The following is an 18,784-nucleotide window of genomic DNA, read 5'->3' on the forward strand; positions in this document are numbered from 1 at the left end:
TTTACTATGCCATGTGTCTCCTGCCACCTAAATCAATAGCTTGAATATAGAGACATCTCAATTAGACAGTGCAAGGAGAGCAAGATCTGCCTCCTCCTTTCCTGTGCCATTAAAACAACCAATATTACCAAGTAGTGCTTGTTTTAAATTCACTTTGGAGGGGTAGATCTATTATTTTAAGTTGGTTAGGAGATACAAAGGGTGAGTTGCCATCAAACTGAATGAAAAATCGAGCATAAGGTGATGTAAGTAATAGCCTATGTGGGGTGGGGACATGCATTTATTAAAGTATTGATTGGTGCATTTCTACAGCACCTGTGTATTATCATGGGCTTCAGGTGTTGAACAGGGTGTTAAATTATAATGCCCACCACACAGGAGTCATCCATCCTTCTTGTCCTGTTCCTCCACGTACCCCTACACCAAAGTTGAAGCACATATATAGTATTGGCCATAATGAGGTAAATTATCTGGAGGCTCAACTGTGTTTGTTCTCTCCCTGCAACACATCTAAAAATTAAGCTGTCATTATAAAAACTTCATAATGACAAAGCTATCTTATCTATCACCGGTCACGGTATTCTCCAAATCACAGTGAAAAGTTAAAGACAAGACCCACACAGTTTGTTCATGAGGATTTTAGGGCAACTTCTCAAACATGGATACTGCCTGGGATAATCTCAGGAGAGAAAAGTGAAACAAATTATTTTCCTGATTTTATAAATGGTGAAGTATAGAAATGAACGCAGATTGTCCTTCACAAGGTGCCGATATCTGGTCTCAGGGCTGTAAATGCACAATTTTCTGGGGGATTCCTCCCATGGAATTGAAGGGACTTTAACATAATAGTTTGAACCATCAACTGCCCCCATATAAACTATAATTGGAAACTGAAAGATTCCAACTGCTAGAATTAAATATAGGAACTACTTTTCAGAATCTTCCTTTCAAATTCTAGTTTTTTTTTTTCCCCTCCCCCCCCTCTTTTTTTTTTTTTTTTTTTTGTAACAGAATCTCGCTTTGTTGCCTAGGCTGGAGTGCAGTGGCTCAATCTCGGCTCACTGCAAACTCCAGTGCCTGGGTTCAAGTGATTCTCCTGCCTCAGCTTCCCGAGTTGCTGGGATTACAGGCACCTGCCACCACACCCGGCTAATTTTTGTATTTTTAGTAGAGATGGGGCTTTTTGCCATGGGTTGGGCCAGGCTGGGTCTTGAACTCCTGACCTCAAGTGATTGGGCCCACCTCGGCCTTCCCAAAGTCCTAGAATTACAGGTGTGAGCCACTGAGCCTGGCCAAATTCAAGTGTTCTAGGGATATCTTTTTAAGGGACAGGAGCTCACTGATTTTTTTTTTTTTTTTTTTTTTTTTTTTTTTTTGTACTACTCCTTAGTGTTTCCTCTAAGCAATGAAGAAGAGCTTATTGAATTGTTAGATTCACATACCCTCTCTTTGTCTTAAAATAGGATTGTGATGACCAGTGAAATCTCATGCTCTTGGCTGGCCTTTTAAAGGACAAGCCTACTGGCTGCAAAGTCACCACAATTCAATTGAAGACCCTTAGGGAAGCCATCAGGAAAGAAAAGACAACCAGTCTCAATAAAGATCATGTCAGGTGCAAATGGACAGTTTCAGAAAATTGGTCTGGATGCGACAGGATGTTTTAGTCAGAACAGAAGGTCTAAACGGTTGGTAAATTGCTCATCAAACACAACAGAAGCTTACACAATGGACATTCAATCCAAGGTGTTATGGGTGCAGAGAGAGATGCACCTCAGGAAGCAATCTGCTCAGTTAAGAACAATACCTGGAGAACTGCTGCTGCAAGCCACGCATCTGAATTCTGTTGCGCTCAGACTCTAGGGTCACCTCCTGCAACCGCTTCTCGCTTTGAAGGCGTAAGTGTCTCTCCTCTTCCAGTTCATGTATCAGCTTCTCATGCTATAAAAGGCACAAAGGGAATGACTTTTAGAAGAGTGTTTATGACAAAAATAAGAAATAGTTGGTTATCAAGTGATAACTTGAGCTTTATATATATATGAATTTCATCCTTCAAACAACCCCACGAAGTAGGTCCTGTTCTTAATCTCTTGTTATAGACAAAGAAACCAATGATCAGAGATACCTAAGTAATCTGTGCAAGGTCATATAAGCCAGAAGGTAATAGATTTTGAGTCCCAGATGACTAAATTCTAACACTTGAATAATTTCCACTAACCCAGAGAGCACCCTGTGAAGAACTATGACCCAAAAATACTGTCGAATGCACAGTAAGTCAGATAATAATTAGTAAGATTATTACCTGTTCAGAATTATTTCATCTCTTCCATCTCTGGTATATCCTTGAAAGAGAACATTACTGTTTTTATAGAAGGACCGAAAATTTCAAGTTAATTAGAACGTGAAACTGATGAGAGTGAGGCTCAAGAACTGTTTTTCATTTTTTCCAGTTAGGTCTTCAGAGATAAAACTAGGCCAAGCCACCCACTGTTTTTATAATCCGAGATAACTAGCTCATCTCACGAACGGGTATCAGGGACTGAAAGAGGAACTAGATGACAGAATAGATGGTTCAGCACAAACTCATCCCTGGAACTGGTAAAAAGCACACAGCTCAGATCCTCCTGACAGCACTTAGTCAGCTACGCTAACGTCTTTTTTGTTTTGTTGTTGTTTTGTTGTTGTTGCCTTTTTTAAAAAGCATGCCGTGCTGTTATTGTTATTGCTGTTACTAAAACTGAGCATTTTGTACACAGGATATATACTCTGTGGTGAAAACCATAGATGCAATGTCTGATCACGAGGGACATGCATACTTAAAAGGAAAGAAGAGAAACAGAGACCAGAGACCTCTGTTTTGAAATAAACCAAACACTATGACTGTGTACCATGCACTATGGATTAAATATGATTTATCACATGTGGCATATTCACAGGAAGTGACAGCAAAGACAGATTTTCTCCAGCTCTAACTCATGAGAAAAAAGGCATTCTGTGGATCATGAAAGAAACAGATGAGAATCTAGACATGAATCCTGATCCTCTAAAAATACTTACATATCCCCTGCCTCTGGACCTTTGTTCCTGCGTAAAAAGCTCCTTAGGTCTCTCAATTGAAAGCCTAGGGTTCCTTCCAGGCTCAGCTGTTAGCCATGTCCTCTACAACGTATCCCTCATCACTGCATTTCCTCCCTTCCCTGAATTCCAACAGTACCTACTACCTTTACCACCCTTTAGGTCTTCACTTTTTCTACTGTTATTTTTCATGTGAATTTATCATAGTTCTCCACCTAGATAAATATTTGTTCAAGATGCCTTATGTGCAGATATATTTTACATTTTAGCATATTACCTAATAAGCGGTAGTGCTGGAAATATATTTGCTTATTGATTCTGAAGCCGGCCCTTTGCTTACTCGGGCCTGACGTTTTGATGATCTACTTTTAACTCCCATAATGAGTTACTTTTACTTAAAACAGAAAAAATAAAATCAAAATTAAAATCAAATCTTTATTCTGTCACTTTGGAAAATGACGTTCTGGAAGCATTGAAAAGAAAGAAAAATGTGGTTGTGGAAGACAAATGGGTTAATTAAAGTTAACTCTTTACAAAAATGGTCAAAATGGCAAATTTTATGTGATATATATTTTACTATAATAAAGTAAACTCTTTACAGTTATATATACAATTGACATTCCTCTTTTTATTGACTGATTAGACTAAATGCAACATAGACAAGTCACCAATATTACAGAATTTGGAAGATAGTGCTTTGATTCCAGAGACAGTTCAAAAAAAAAAAAAGTATGCTAAATAGTTCAAAAGCGTACGCCACGAAGAATGTGAAGTTCATGCCTGTAATCCCAGCACTTTGGGAGGCTGATGCGTGTGGATCACGAGGTCAGGAGTTCAAGACCAGCCTGGCCAAGATGGTGAAACCCTGTCTCTACTAAAATCACAAAAATTAGATGGGGGTTGTGGCGCCTATAATCTCAGCTACTCGGGAGGCTGAGGCAGTGAATTGCTTGAACCCAGGAGGCGGAGGTTGCAGTGAGCCAAGATCGCACCACTGCACTCCAGTCTGGATGACAGAGTGAGACTCCATCTCAAAAAAAAAAAAAAGTGAAGTTCTGTGGAGAAAACAGCATCCCTCCTTCCTTCAAAAGTAAAGAATGCTCCATAGATTCACTCACTGACATTATTAAAAAGTCCCAAAAACATGATCATGAGAGAACCTTTTCCACACAAATAACTTTTTCTCTTCAATTTATTTANTGAGAGAACCTTTTCCACACAAATAACTTTTTCTCTTCAATTTATTTATGCCTTTTCAAACATGAAAAAAAAATCACAAAAAAAAAAAGAAACCCTGTTAACACAGAGAAAATTCTAAGGAATTAAGACTATAAGAGCAAAAGCTGTTCAACAAAATATGTTCCCTTCAAATGAGATGTATTTCAATTAATCCATCAAAGCTTGACAATAATCCACACCTACTAAAATGAAAAGTTTTGTACCCAAATTTAAAACATGGCTAAACACAGAAAAAATATAGTATCCGTAGATCGGCTATTTTTTCTTCTGTATTCGCTATATTGATTCTATCCCCAAAGTAATTTTAATTTATCTCCCAAATGTTTGCTCTGGATCTTTCACAGCAGAAAGTGTGAAAGGCAACGAGAGATGGAGAGCAGTTGGTGTTATTTACGCAACGCCACTAGGTACTGAAGAGCAGTAAGTAGAGGACAACATCATGGAAATCTGGGCTACAAATCTGATAGGACCACATTTCTAGAGCAACATCTCTCTTTCTGTAGAGCCACTGAGCTGGGATGGCTTTAAGACACCTGCCTAGGAGAGCCTCATGATGATTTTCAAAGCTCCTCAATCACCACCTTTCAATTCCTCCCATGTTCTTCCAGCAAGATGCTCCATGTTCGTCACCTCTTCCCTTTCTCTTTGGCTTCTCTTACCAAAGCTCTTAAATCGCTGCACCAGGAACACAAACAACGGCTCAAAGGCTGAGTCTAAGCAGTGACATTACACACGTGTTCAACAAAACTTGCCAGTCACAGGCTCTTCTTTCCCTTTACAGAGGTGGGCTTTGTTATTAGTAAAAAGATAGGTTTGCCTATTTTTCTGAAGAAAAGCTGTGAGTGGGTTAGCTTTCAACTCTGTTATTCATTAGCTGCTGTCTCTAACTCTGAAATGAGCAAACTCTGCAAAAAATATCTTCAATCTGGAGAATATTCTACAATTTACAGAATGTGTCCACCTTCATTACCGTATTCAGTCTCCAGAACAGTTCAGCAATATTGGTTATTATCACCTCCATCTAAAGACAAGGGTAGGGGCCAAAAAGAGAGGCAGGGAGCTTGCTCTGGTTCCATGGTTAGAAATGGCAGCTCTGGAGCTAGAACTGGGTTTTTCTGACCCTAAGTCTCCACTTTTTTCTCCTACTACTGTCAGTTCTGCTGTAACATTTCTTTTAAAAGTGCTAATTTGTTCCAACGCAACTGATATGATATGAAAAAATTTGAGCATGGCACAAATCTTAGGTTTGCTGATTGCCTGATTTCATTCATGAGAAAAATTAAGGGAACACAGAAAACTGCACACAGCTGAACTGCATCAAAACACACAAAACACACATATTTCAAATAGACCTCAGTTCACCATGTGCATTAAGAGCCATAACCATCCACATGTGGTGTTACAACTTTCCCTCCAATTTCAGACAGCGTTCCTTCTACCACTTCACAGTAGCTTCTGAACTGCATCCCTGTTGATATCCAACTTCCACAAAAAAACTCTTTCAAGGTAAAGCACCATATTTATTTTAGTATTTATGTATTTTTTAACCACTGAACACATAGCTACCAATTGTATTAAGTTCCTACCTTTTTGTTTTTAGTGTGTCACTGACAAAGTTTTGAGGATTGTTCCCATAGTCCTGTTTCCCCCATAAGCCTTGTGGTTTCCACTGTGTGGTTTTACAGACTGCAGTAATTTTCAGGAACATACAAGTTATGGACATCATGGTGAAGAAAAGGAAGTCCAAATCAAGAGTGGAATTCCAAAGTAATTTTCCTATTTGGACATGAGCAAAGAGTTAAGTTCTAGACAAAGAATCAAACATACAAACAGAAAAACAGGTATTACCTTCATGGTTCTACAGAATGATCTTGTCTATACCTCACAACCTACACACAGCAACAGAGCTCAAACTTAACTGAGCCATCCTCTGATTAAACCTCAAATGCAGGAGATTCCTCCATTTCCCTGGGTAATCTGTTTCTGAACTTTTCTCCTGATAATTTTGTAAAACTTGCTTAAATCATTAAAGTATCAATAGGTCATTTCTACATGTATGTTCCAAGGAAATGAAGAAAAATCTATATAGATTCTGATTACTCCCTAATAGAGAATCATGCATGTAAAAGAAGCTATGTACCACCAACATAGAGTCATTTATTTACTTGGCCCACAAATGTTTATTGAGTAGCTACTACATGCCAAACACTGAACTAGACATGGAAACCAGCACTGAGTCAAAAGGACATGGTTCCTGGCTTCATTAGATTTACAGACTAACGGAGACGGCTAGTGCTAAATAAACATCACACAGATAACACAGCAGTATAAATTGATTTTTAACGAAGAGTCTGCTGAAAGGTGAAACTGACAGAAACTGATTTTGTTTGGTGGGTCAGGAGACCTCTCTGAGAAAGAAACTGAGGCCTCTCTGATGACCAGGTGCTACCAGGTGAAGAGAGGGGACCAGCACTCCAGGCACAGGGAGCGGCAAGTGTGAAGCCCTCTGCCGTGTAGGGAGGGAGGAAGAGAAGCCCAGTGTGGCTGGACGCTGGTGAGCCAGGGGGCAGGAGTGGCATGGGATGCAGGTGGAAAAGAATAAGGGCTAGACCACACAGGACCATGAACACCACATGACGGATTTGGGACTACAGCCTGAGTAAAATGATGACTCATTACTGAGGGTTTAATCAAGTGAGGAAGATGATCTGATTAAGATTTGGCGAAGTTCATTCTGACTACAGTATGGAGAAAGAACTAAGAGGCTAAATTATAGAATGGTAAAACATTTATATAAATATTTAAATATTTAAAATAAATATAATAAATTAAATAATGCTACCCAGTTCTTTAGTAGTCTGTACTGCACCATTTTACATAGAGAAGTGGCTCTCTTGACAAGCCACTTACTTTTTTTTTTTTTTTTTTTTTTTTCTTTTTTTTTTTGGACGGAGTCTCGCTCAGTCGCCCGGGCTGGAGTGCAGTGGCACGATGTCGGCTCACTACAAGCTCCGCCTCCCGGGTTTACGCCATTCTCCTGCCTCAGCCTCCCGAGTAGCTGGGACTACAGGCGCCCGCCATCTCGCCCGGCTAATTTTTTGTATTTTTTAGTAGAGACGGAGTTTCACCGTGTTAGCCAGGATGGTCTCGATCTCCTGACCTCATGATCCACCCGTCTCGGCCACTTAACTTAAAACTTAACTGCTTTAAGCCAGTTTCCTCTGTATACTGGGGACAGTGAACTCAACCAAGACAATTTCATAGTATCACTGTGAATAATAGATGAAATAATGTATGGTAAGGCACTTCAAAAACTCAAAAATCCCATATGAAAATAAGATATGGCTAACTAAAATTACACAGCTCATATCATCTAATATACTTCAGCAACTTTTGATAAATTCTGTACAACATTTGTCTTTAATAACCATTAACTATTTTAAAAATCATAGTTAGATATTTCAAAAAGTTCAAAAATGTGTGCCTAAGCAGATCATACATTAATCCTGAAAGAAAACACATTTTAAATATGATTTTGATGTAAGAATGGAGAGGCTAACTTAATCACAAATGCCATCTAGAATATATATAACCCTGTGTTTGGCCTTCCCTAAAATACATTATTTTTTATTCTCATTTCCTAGTATGATTTCAGACAGATGGCTTGATGTATGGTATGACAAAACTTCAGAATGAAATTAACACATTAACACTTGATTCAAATATGGAGAGCCAATAAGTACCTCTATTCGAGGTCTAATTATAGTTGATGATTCTCATTATATCAGTGGGTGATAATACTGCCAGAGTTAAAGACGATTCAAAGAATATGAAAAAGAAAGAGGAATTTATTTGGCTTGGAAATTCTAGCACCACCTTATGTGGCATATATTTGATGAAACATCAGGCATAACAAAAGGCACCTCCCACATAGGCTCCAAGCCCTCCATGAGTTCTGCCTTATGAGTGTCATGAGGTACCAGCTCATCTCAGGTGTCCTGTGCTGGCTTGATGTCTGAGAGATACATGATAATTGAGAGGCAGTCGCTATAGGTCTGTTTCAAAAGATGTCCTGAAAATGTGTTCAAGTGATAACATTCGAATTGAGTCACACTTTATGATCAAAGAATCATGGGGAAAACATTAGTACTCTTGGATAATAAGAGAATCTTAAGGTAAGAAATGAATAGAGGCTATTAGAGAAGGACAAAGTGATTCAATGATATTCCTGTATATTGATGGAAAAACATACGAGCTCATTTGAGAAACGTGGAACCTGAGAAGCAAGCTACCTGCTAGAAAACATACCCAGTCACAAGTATCTCCAGGTATTCACCAATAACAACATCCAATGTATACTCTAACATCTTAAGAATTACCGGAAACCCAGAACAATCCTTTTAATTCTCTCCCTTCCTATTGAGAATCTAAATTGACACTACCTGTGTTTTTTTCTGCAGAAGTCCATGAGCCAAACACATCAGCAGAAAAATTAATGTCTTCATGAAAACTAGTTTTACCGGGAAAACTCTATTAACCAACTCTACCAAGTCAGTATGAAATGGATCTTAATTAAGCTATAGTTATTACATCTAACTGTAGCCTTGTTTTTGTTTTTCACACATATTGCAATCTATTTTCCCCATAAAGATCTCTGAATTCAATATCCCCATTAGTTATGAAAGATTCGGTCATCCTAGAAGCAGAGAAACAGATAAGGAACTTAAGAATTGATTTTTTTTTAAACCCGTACTGTTGGCTGTAACAGAAGAATCAGAATCAGACTTTGAGATGCAAGGATAGAAATAGCCAAGTATATATCTGCAGTGCTGATAACATCACCCAAGAGACAAAGCTTTTATTCTAACTGAAAAAAGATGCAGAGCTTGGTTTTTATGTGTGTGTGTGCTTCTTTTTTTTTTTTTTTTTTTTTTAGGAAAAGAAAGGAGAAAGGGTGAGATAAAGAAATACAGCAGAGGAGAAGGGTGGGGTAGAGAGTAGAAATTTCAAGGGCAAGTAAGACAGATGGGCACTTGGATGGATCTTAAAAATGTCCTCAATGCTAGACAGGAGCTCTATAACAGAAATGACACAGGTGAAGCACCCCATATGACTAAATTTTCTTAGACAAAGATTATATATGTGCTTATTACTTAGCAAAGGGATAGAGATGTGAACTTGATGAAAGGAGTTTTTCCATGGTGGGTTGTGAAGAAAAGCAAGACAAAATGAAGGTGTTAGGAATACCACTCAAAATCCTAAGGAAATTGAACCCTTGAACAAAGGATTCTTAGCAAAGCAATTTTACTTCTGTGCAGAGGGGTAACTCCTTGGCCAGTTGCCACAAGAGCACATCTGAACAAAGGGGCAGGAGAGCCTTTATTCCTGACGCAAGTCCTGTCCCTGTACCCTTTCCCCATTGGCCGGGGTCGCGTCATACAATCCAAACTAATCCTGGTTGGCTAAACATTTGATTTTTTTAGATAGAGTGGGCACGTAAAAGAAAGTGGAGGGAAAGGGGAAGGGGTGTCTGTAATGAGCTAGAAAGTTCGTCCTCTTTCCAAATAAGGAAAGGAACGTGAGCTGGTACTGATAACACTTGGTACTGTGGCGTGCCTGGGCATCTAGCAAAGGCAAAAATGAACAAAAGGAGAAAAAAAGGAGAACAAAAAGGGGGGAGGGTACTATGAATTAAAGTATAAAACATTGATTCGATTATTTGAAGAGAAACCTCACCATATCCTACAAAGGTCTGGCACATGGAGATTGATATGCATTGTAAAGTCATGGTGGAAAAAATTACAACAAATTTTGGGATCCTACCAAGAGAAAACAAGTTGTTTATTATTCATCAACTAGGGCTGCAAATGAATAATAAAATGGTAACACTGTATTCACAACACAAAGTAACACACTTTTGCTTTTAATGTCATCCTACAGCAAAAAAAAATAGGATGAAAATTTATACATTGATCCACTTCTCACATTTTTCATCAGTCTAAGTGTCTTCACTTTCACATCATGATTCCTACAATGGAGAAGGCATGAGGCTAACAGACTGGGCTATAGTTTCTGTCTCCCCATTAACTTGCCAGGTGACTTTGGGAAATATACTTACCATCTCCAGACCTACTTCTAAACTGTTGTAGTAAGTTCTTATAATTTTATGTTGTTTTATGCTGCCTTGGTCTCCATTTTAAATATCAGTTGGATTCTCTCATACCAGAAGAAGGGCTCAGTCATCCTTGGTAGAGTTTCCTGTTCTATGCCTAACTCCCACTCCTAGTTCCCCAATGTGTTCGATTCAGATATCTGCATTACACAACTGCTTGCTATGGGTCGTCTAGACACAGACTGCTCGACTGGTGCTGCTGTCCCTACCCCCTGCATGAGCTGTGCAGATATGCCACAGTGACTAACCCTCGGTCACAGTGTGACCACCTGGAACTCACACCTGTTGCTTTAAACTCACCAATTAACATTCCCCATAGGAAACCTGTTTGGATAACACCTTGGACCCCAGTAAAGGTATTGGTTCATGGATCTCTCTCTACGTGTGCTCCTAGACCTCTATATGTGTGGCCCTCAGGCATATCATGTACCCCTAGGGTCTGTAAACAAGAAAATCTGTGTTTCCCTCTTGTGTCTCTTCTAATCATTGGAGGGTTCCCTCCATCTGAAAGATTCTAAATTAACACTAATGCTAAGGTCCCTTCCAACTCTCATATCTTATACAGTGATGAAATTAGCCACAACTATATCAAGAAAAAACATAAGTAATTATAAATAACATTAGTGGCATAAAGAGATTAAATACAATGTCTATAAGTGGGGTGTGTGTATATACACATATTTTGGGGGTTAGTGAAAGTCTAAGTTTCACTTAATATTGATGAAGGTGACTGGCATCCTTGTTTTGGATAATTAGTGGGTGAAGATTTAAGAGGCAAAGGGCACAGGTTTTGGGTTAAAGAGAGTCAGGCAATGTTGAAACAATGATATTGGACATTACACAATTAGGAAGAGGAGTGATAAAACAGAGACACCAAAGGCATTGGTTTTACTTTGATTCTGAAATGACTGGGAGTATCAGCAGATTTTGAGGAGAATGACAGAATCTAAATGATGTTTAAGCAAGATAATTCTTCCTCAGGGTGGACTCTAGACGTGAGACACTACCAAAAAAGGAACAATTTCCTTACTGTCGTTCATTAGCAATGGTTCCTTGGGTTGGAAAAGGACTTTCCACGGAGTTTTCTGGCTCACTGACCTTGTGACTTCTACAAACTGCTCAGAAAACTAATTCCTCTCAAGTCTTTGAATATCCGATGTTTACAGGGGCTGACCAAGGAAAGCAAGACATTGAGTAATAACCCAGGTAGGTAGTAAGCTTGTTATCAACAGTCCTCTGCTTAATTCAGACTCTCTTTCCCTTACCCCAATCTTTTCCTTGAGTTTATTTAGTCAAAAGGCTCAATTCTCAGCTTGACTTAGAAAAGAGCTTTATTTCCTCAACCAGTAGGCCCTTCTATAAAAAGTCAATGTCTCATTCTTCTCCCCTGGTCACAGAATCTTTCTCTGTTGTCATGTTAACTGATCACAAATAACAGTAGCTGCTTATTATTCTATCCCCTTGGAAGTTTTCAGAAGTCAATTTTATTAAATGCCTTCATACTTGACTGAAGTCTTAAACATTGTTTCCTTTTCTGTGGAGACAGTATATTCCATACAAAGGAGAGACAGCATTTCAGGTTTTTTGTTTTTGTGGTAGCACCTTTTGCTTCCCGTTCTGTATCCTGAACCACACGTGCACTTTCAGAATGGCTACACATCTTTGCCCCATTTTACCCCCGACTCTGTTCCTTTTCTGTGTGTACTCCAAAACAGTCAGTGAAGAACAGATGAATTATCTGGCTAGTTTCATTCGCATTTCAAACTTTTGGTCCCTATGTTTCTCTAGTTGTTCTTTGTTATGGAGGATTCCAAGATTTTTCATTCTCTCATCTACGCTCTAGTCTTGAACTTTAGCTGTACTTACTATGAAGGTTAACATCTGCTGTGCCTCAACTCTGATGTCTCCCTTACTTCACCACCCGCCTAATTTATGGTTTATCCCACAGACTTGTGCTCTTGCTTTATAACTTAACTTTTTACAGGATATATAATGCCATAGTTTTTGCTAACTGTTTCACATACATATGACATGTTAATCATTATATAATGATATTTATAATATATGTTATATATAAGCTTGCTAATATAAATTATATTAACATTATATGAATAAATAACAAATTATATATAAAATAATATTATATACCAATTATAATACATATTATAATCAATAATATTCCCTGTCTCTTCAAAGAGCACACTTTTCTTTAGGCAGGGATTAGGCCTCATACACAGTCACAAAATCCCATAGAATATTAGCATACTGCTGAGCTTTCCAGAATGTTCAATACATACTTGTTAAGTTCCACATGAATCCTCTTGATCTCCCACTACCTTAGTGGGCAGCTAGCTCTAGGTTTGCAAAGTTTCTATTGGTAACAACTTTTAGTCTTAATCCTGACTGAAGATAATGTGATGAGATTTTCTCTGGTTTAGAAACTCCACAGATACATTTCACTCTGTCATCTTGTTTCCCTTACCATTGCCTTCTCCCAAAAGCCCAGGGATTGCAATTCCAACTTCATATTCAAATCTCTTAACCGATGACTCACTTTCGCTCAATAACTATTAAGTTAAAAATTTAATTTCTGAGAGGATTTGCAGGAGCTTCTAAACAAAGCCATTTATAATTCTATTTGTAAGGATAGTACATTGTCCTGTTCTTTTTGCTCACCCTACTAGATTTTGTAGAATTGTGGAAAGAAAAAAAAAAAAAACTGAATAAAACAACTCTATTGGGACTAAGAATCCTTTTTACCCTGTAGTTGGAATCCTTATATTCCTTCCTTCAGTGAATGGGTATAATTATGTGTATTGGAAATTAGAGCAGTCACTATAATTATGCACTCTTTTAAAGTAGGAGAATAATTATAATGTCAACAACTGACTGTACAAAGTACTACTGAAGCCTTTGTTTTAAATCTGCCAGAGAGGACCTCAGTAATGATTAATTTCTTACAACTACTTTTTATTCATTTGGAGAACATACTAGGGATGCCTTCGCACTTCCCATTTCGTTGTGGAAAGCTTCTTTAAACAAGAATATTTCTTTAAACAAAGACTTGAGAACAAGTGGGTTGGTTTTTACATAGCCAGCTTCCATTATTTCATCCTAGACAATATGAGAAACCTAAAAATTTTAAAACAGGACTTTTAGCAGCTTCCCTTATCCTTGTTAGCAAATGCAAACTTTTACATTTTATCATGCTGTTAAAAGGTCAGCTTGAATATTTAAAAAATCAATGTGGAACTAATCACAAGCTTTGGTTCAATGCTTTAGTACTTTATTTCATACAATTACCAAAGTTAGAAGAAATTGAAAGCACCACATATTAAAGAATTATAGTTTGTGTTATTTCTGGGAGGTAAGGTTAAACAGAAATATCATTTTTATGAGGAAATCATTAAAGACCTATAAATGAGCTGAGTGAGCACAGTTAATCTACAGAAGGGGAAAACATATACTCTTAAAAGACAATCAGAGGGCTTCTTTTGAAGGTACACTTAACCCTTGGTTAACCACATCAGCGGAGGAGAACATCACAACAGATAATCTCACTTTCTCAAGGATCAACACAGTCACCAGAGGAAGCAAATGGAAAACACGGTTTCACACGGTCTAAATACTACTCATAAAAGACAGGCCAATGTGGACTACAACTACTACTATTAATAATAGAATACCTGCCTGGCCCATTGTGGAGTATAGAAAAGCTCACAGAAACGCTTACACCATGACTGTAGGTCTTTTGTATGCACTTTATACGAGTGTCAGAAATTGTGTTCTCAGGTGCCCCTTTTGTAATCTCCCGATCTCTCCTCAGTTTCCACTCCTGGCAATGTTTAGCCCTTTCTCATTCAGAAGTGGTCTCTCCTGGAAGGCTTTGTCAGACTTGACTGAACACAGCAAGAGCTATTTTTCCACAGGGGCACATTAATATCTGCCCCTTTCTAGAGGTCTTATGATCAAAGGGAAATGAAAGTTTTGAGACCTAGAAGGGTGCTTGAGGTCACTAAGTCCAACTGAGGTCCTAAAAGGTATCAATTTATCCGGGTGATCCAACCTACCATAAGTCTTTGTCGCTGTGGACAGAGAAGATTCAAAGATCCTCTTTGAAATCGCCCTTTCCAAGCAGTCAACAACAGAGCAAATTTTCAAGAATTTGGTAGAGTTTTGCATTTGGACCAGTTAGATTTATATGTAAAACTTTCATTTAAACTACTTTCCTCTGCAATATAGACCTTTTATAAGCTCAAAATTAAACCGCTGCATGAAGATGGAAAAGTAATTGGCAAGATCAGAAAACATTTTCATCCTTTTTATATTATTATCTTGAAAGCCCTTCTAGAAAATTTGCCTCTTTCTTCAGAAAACAACATTGAAAACAACGTTTTTTTTTGTTTTTTTTTTAACCAGGCCTTGAATGTTATGTACATTGCTCCACAAGTGTACATTTTTATATAGGCTAAGACTCCCATGATTTATGGCCAAAGAATCAGATTCAACATGCACAAAGAAAATGGTTCCAATTAGTGAGAGTTATCTGCCACCTTAGTACTACTGTCAATCAGAACAGGTGTGTCATTACACAGGTGTGCCATTACACAGGTTATAACGCATCCACATGCAAATACCTACAACAGAGGCTTTCCACCTCTTAGGCCAGGAAGAATTGCAAAGCATCCACAAATTACAAAGGGTTCAGTGTATGAACACGATGTATTGACAGGTATTGAATAAATAAAAACACAACTGCTATAACACCGAAGTCTGTGGCCTTACTTTTTATGGAAAAATAATCGATGTCTTCGTAAGATTGTGGCCACTGGCATTGAATCTGAACTACAGCTAGTGCCAGCAGCCCTACTGATGATATGTAAGACAAGGAAACACATATGGACAATTAAAGTATACCTCCTTTTTCACAGAGAAGTCATCAGAGTAATTCCAGGACAAATAAAGTGAAGGAAAATAAGAGAGAGAGAGAGGAAAAGAAAGACTCTTCCCAGCATCACAAATAAGAATGATAATGATGAACCTGGCTGAGTGTTCTAAGCCCTCTTCACATACTGGCCACTGAATCCTTGAAACAACACTAGACAGTTGGCCCTATTCCCAACCAGATTTGTTTTTAAGATTACGAGGCTAAGGCCACAGTAAGTAAATAGCAGAGCCAAGGTTTGAGCCCATGCAATCTGATTCCAGGAACCTAGAGCCTGACTGCCTCTCTTTACTGGTACGAAGGAGTTTCTTTCCTGGTCTAGTAAACTTTCATCGCAACCAGCAAACCAACTGATGTATTTAAGCCTCTCCCTTTCCAGGACCTTATTAGAGATTGTAGGGTACAGAAGAGATCCAAGAGATGGTCTGAAAAAGAGAGAGGCAGAGATGGTCTTTGCCATTAAAAATATTATAATCTTGTTAGACCAAGATTATCATATATTCAACAACTAGCTAGTAAAGTATGAATTATTTAGAACAGGGGCTGGCAAATTTTTCTATAAGGAATCAGAGGGCAAACATTTTAGGCTTGATGTGCCACACAGTCTCTGTCATAACTACTCAATTCTGCCCTGGTAGCACGAAAGCAGGTATAGATAATACATAGATTAATGTGTGTGGATGTATTCCAAAAAAATCTATTACAAAAATAGATAGGGAGGGAAATAGCTCAGCCATAGTTTGTGGACTCCTAATCAAGATTACCAGCTATAACAAAAAAAAATAATAATCAATTCTAATCATTCATTTTCCAGGAAGTGATATTCCTTTTCTCCAAAATGCATAAACTCCCTAGAAGCCACGGGGCTGCAGAACTGTCTTCTTACTGTTAAGAAACAAAAACGATTTGAAACATCTTCCCCGAAACTTAATGAAATTGTAGCTACTGTTGAAAATGAAAAAATTAAGTCTGTGTTTTCTAGAAAGGATGAACTTTCAGCAGTGCTGAAAATCATGTAATATTTGTGCTTGTCAGTGTGCTAGGAGCAAATCTTTTATCTATCCCTGTGTGATTACATCTCTGTACAGAGGCACCTGTGCTGTGTTATACATAGAATTACATTTTACCCTTTGGTGTTCAGCCATTAGCCAGTGTGTCTTCTTATTCTCAATTAGGAACAGAGTTCCTCCCACTGGAGGGAGAGCAGAGGCTCTGCAGTCACTTGCTGCCGTGTTAGTGTTGTTAGAGATTATACATACTTTAATTCAACAACTTACAAAGGGTCTACATTTTACGTCAAACTAATCTCAACATTAGACAATTTTGAATACTGGTCATAATATACATACAGGTAGATGATAATTTAGCCATACAGATTAACATTTTGTTCTTTTCTAATACTTTGTGAGCCTATGAGATTTAATGTTGACAGATGCTAACACCTTTAAATGCTTTTCTATTTTCTCAGATGCTGAAATAAAATTTTAAGTGTAACCATTTATTAAAAACAAGTTGGAATATACAGTAAGGCTCTGTAGTGCACAGATTATATAGGTTGTAGCAGACAAAAAATCTCCCTCTTTCTACTAAAAGTCTTATATTTACTATGTGCTATTTAATAAATAAGTTAATTTTCCAGTGAGAACACATGGACACAGGGACAGGAACATCACATACCAGGGACTGTCGGGAAGTAGGGGTCAAGAGGAGGGAGAGCAATAGGACAAATACCTAATGCATGTGGGGCTTAAAACCTAGATGATGGGTTGATGGGTGCAGCAAACCATCATGGCACATGTATACCTATGTAACAAACTTGCATGTTCTGCACATGTATCCCGGAACTTAAAGTACAATAAAATAAATAAATAATTTTCCTGCACAATCATTAAGTCTTCTACCTCCCAACATTTGAGCTGGCCTAGGAGGGGAAGAGTAGTAAGTTTGTAATCTAAAATTTGTGTACCCTTGGGTCATAACTTTTACCAATAACTTAACTCTCGAGATTGTGCATTTAGTACATATTTTAAAGACTTCAAAACTTCAGATGTCCTTTTGTCTGCTACACATTGATTGCTGTTAAACTAAATGTTTTTCACTGTGTAATCAATACTTTCTTACAAAACTAAGCCCAGGCATTGACAAACAACTCTGCAGCACATTGCAGCTTTCCTGAGAGTGGACAGCATGAAAAACTACCACTCCCAAGAATTAAAAAAGATTGCATTGACTCCAGTGCTTATTACAATTTTTACAAGCTTCTTACAGCTGAATCATTCTACTGTAACAAGACTTTATTAAATTAGACACCTATTGAATCGTAAGCTTTCTGAGAATAACAATTCATATGCCTTTGTCCTTTATTACTGTTTCTGCAACCATACTGCTCATGTTCATATTTACATCTTCTCTTGTGATGAAGTTATTAAAAAGCAACAGCTAGATAAAATGGGTGGGAAAGGGTGGTATCACACGTAAACAATGATGACTTTGTGTTTCATGAGACTACTCTTCCAGAATAATTTTAAATTGCACTACTACCTTAAAAAAATATGCTATTGTACTTTTAGACCCCCAATGCAAGGCATCTTTTAATCTGGGACTTTTAATTTACACACTGTAAACTGTGAGTTGCTTTTATAAACATTTGCCTTCAAATTATTTGTTCATCTCATGATTCACTCTCCTAATACAAATTTCCAGTGAGAATCCATGGTGAACGCGAGGGGCAAGCAGCCAACCACACATCAGGTTGCCACCAACATGCACGAAGTATAACTCTCCCTCCAATGCTAATCCACACAAACACCAAATTCTTAAGGCATATAACCCTGTATTCCATCAGTAGGCACTTAGTGGTCTGGGTAAAAGCTAAAGCAAGTTGAGAAGAACAAAAACAAACACTTCCAAATACAATAAAGAGAAAAGCCCTTACGTGCATACACCTTAAACAAGTTAAGGCATGCTCTCACCTTCATGTTTGTTAACATAAAAGAACTCAAGAAACAATTATTTTAAATCATTTAAACCTTGCATGTATATATCTACGACAAACAGCAACAAAGGCATTTACAATTTTTATTAGCAGGTGATACTTCCTGCCAACAGAGGTGGTTTTGTATTATAGTGACATAGTGACAAAATTCAATGAACAGACCCCAAAGTTTTTCACAAAAACACTTTCTATTTTTCGATCCAAGATAGCACTTCTATGCAATAGCTCAAAATTGCCACCAAGTGGACGGACAAACACTATTCTGGTTGTAGTTGTACAGTAAACAGCTGCTTCTGATTTGAAGAGCGGTGAACTAATCCCATCAACCAGTATTTACTAAATATTAATACCTACGAAGCAC

The 18,784-nt window shown here is 37.9% G+C and overlaps 1 protein-coding gene across 1 annotated transcript in view; it reads right to left on the reverse strand.

Moving 5' to 3' along the window:
* NCKAP5 (NCK associated protein 5) overlaps positions 1 to 18,784 on the reverse strand; it is an 830,344-nt gene that overhangs the window by 412,777 nt on the left and 398,783 nt on the right. Inside the window, exon 5 of the mRNA XM_017854739.1 lies at positions 1,805 to 1,938. Within this exon, the coding sequence (XP_017710228.1) occupies positions 1,805 to 1,938 (134 nt within the window). The remainder of the gene's footprint in view (positions 1 to 1,804; positions 1,939 to 18,784) is intronic.

Source organism: Rhinopithecus bieti, unplaced genomic scaffold, assembly GCF_001698545.2.
Source record: "Rhinopithecus bieti isolate Rb0 unplaced genomic scaffold, ASM169854v2 scaffold_37914, whole genome shotgun sequence".
Lineage (NCBI taxonomy): Eukaryota > Metazoa > Chordata > Mammalia > Primates > Cercopithecidae > Rhinopithecus > Rhinopithecus bieti.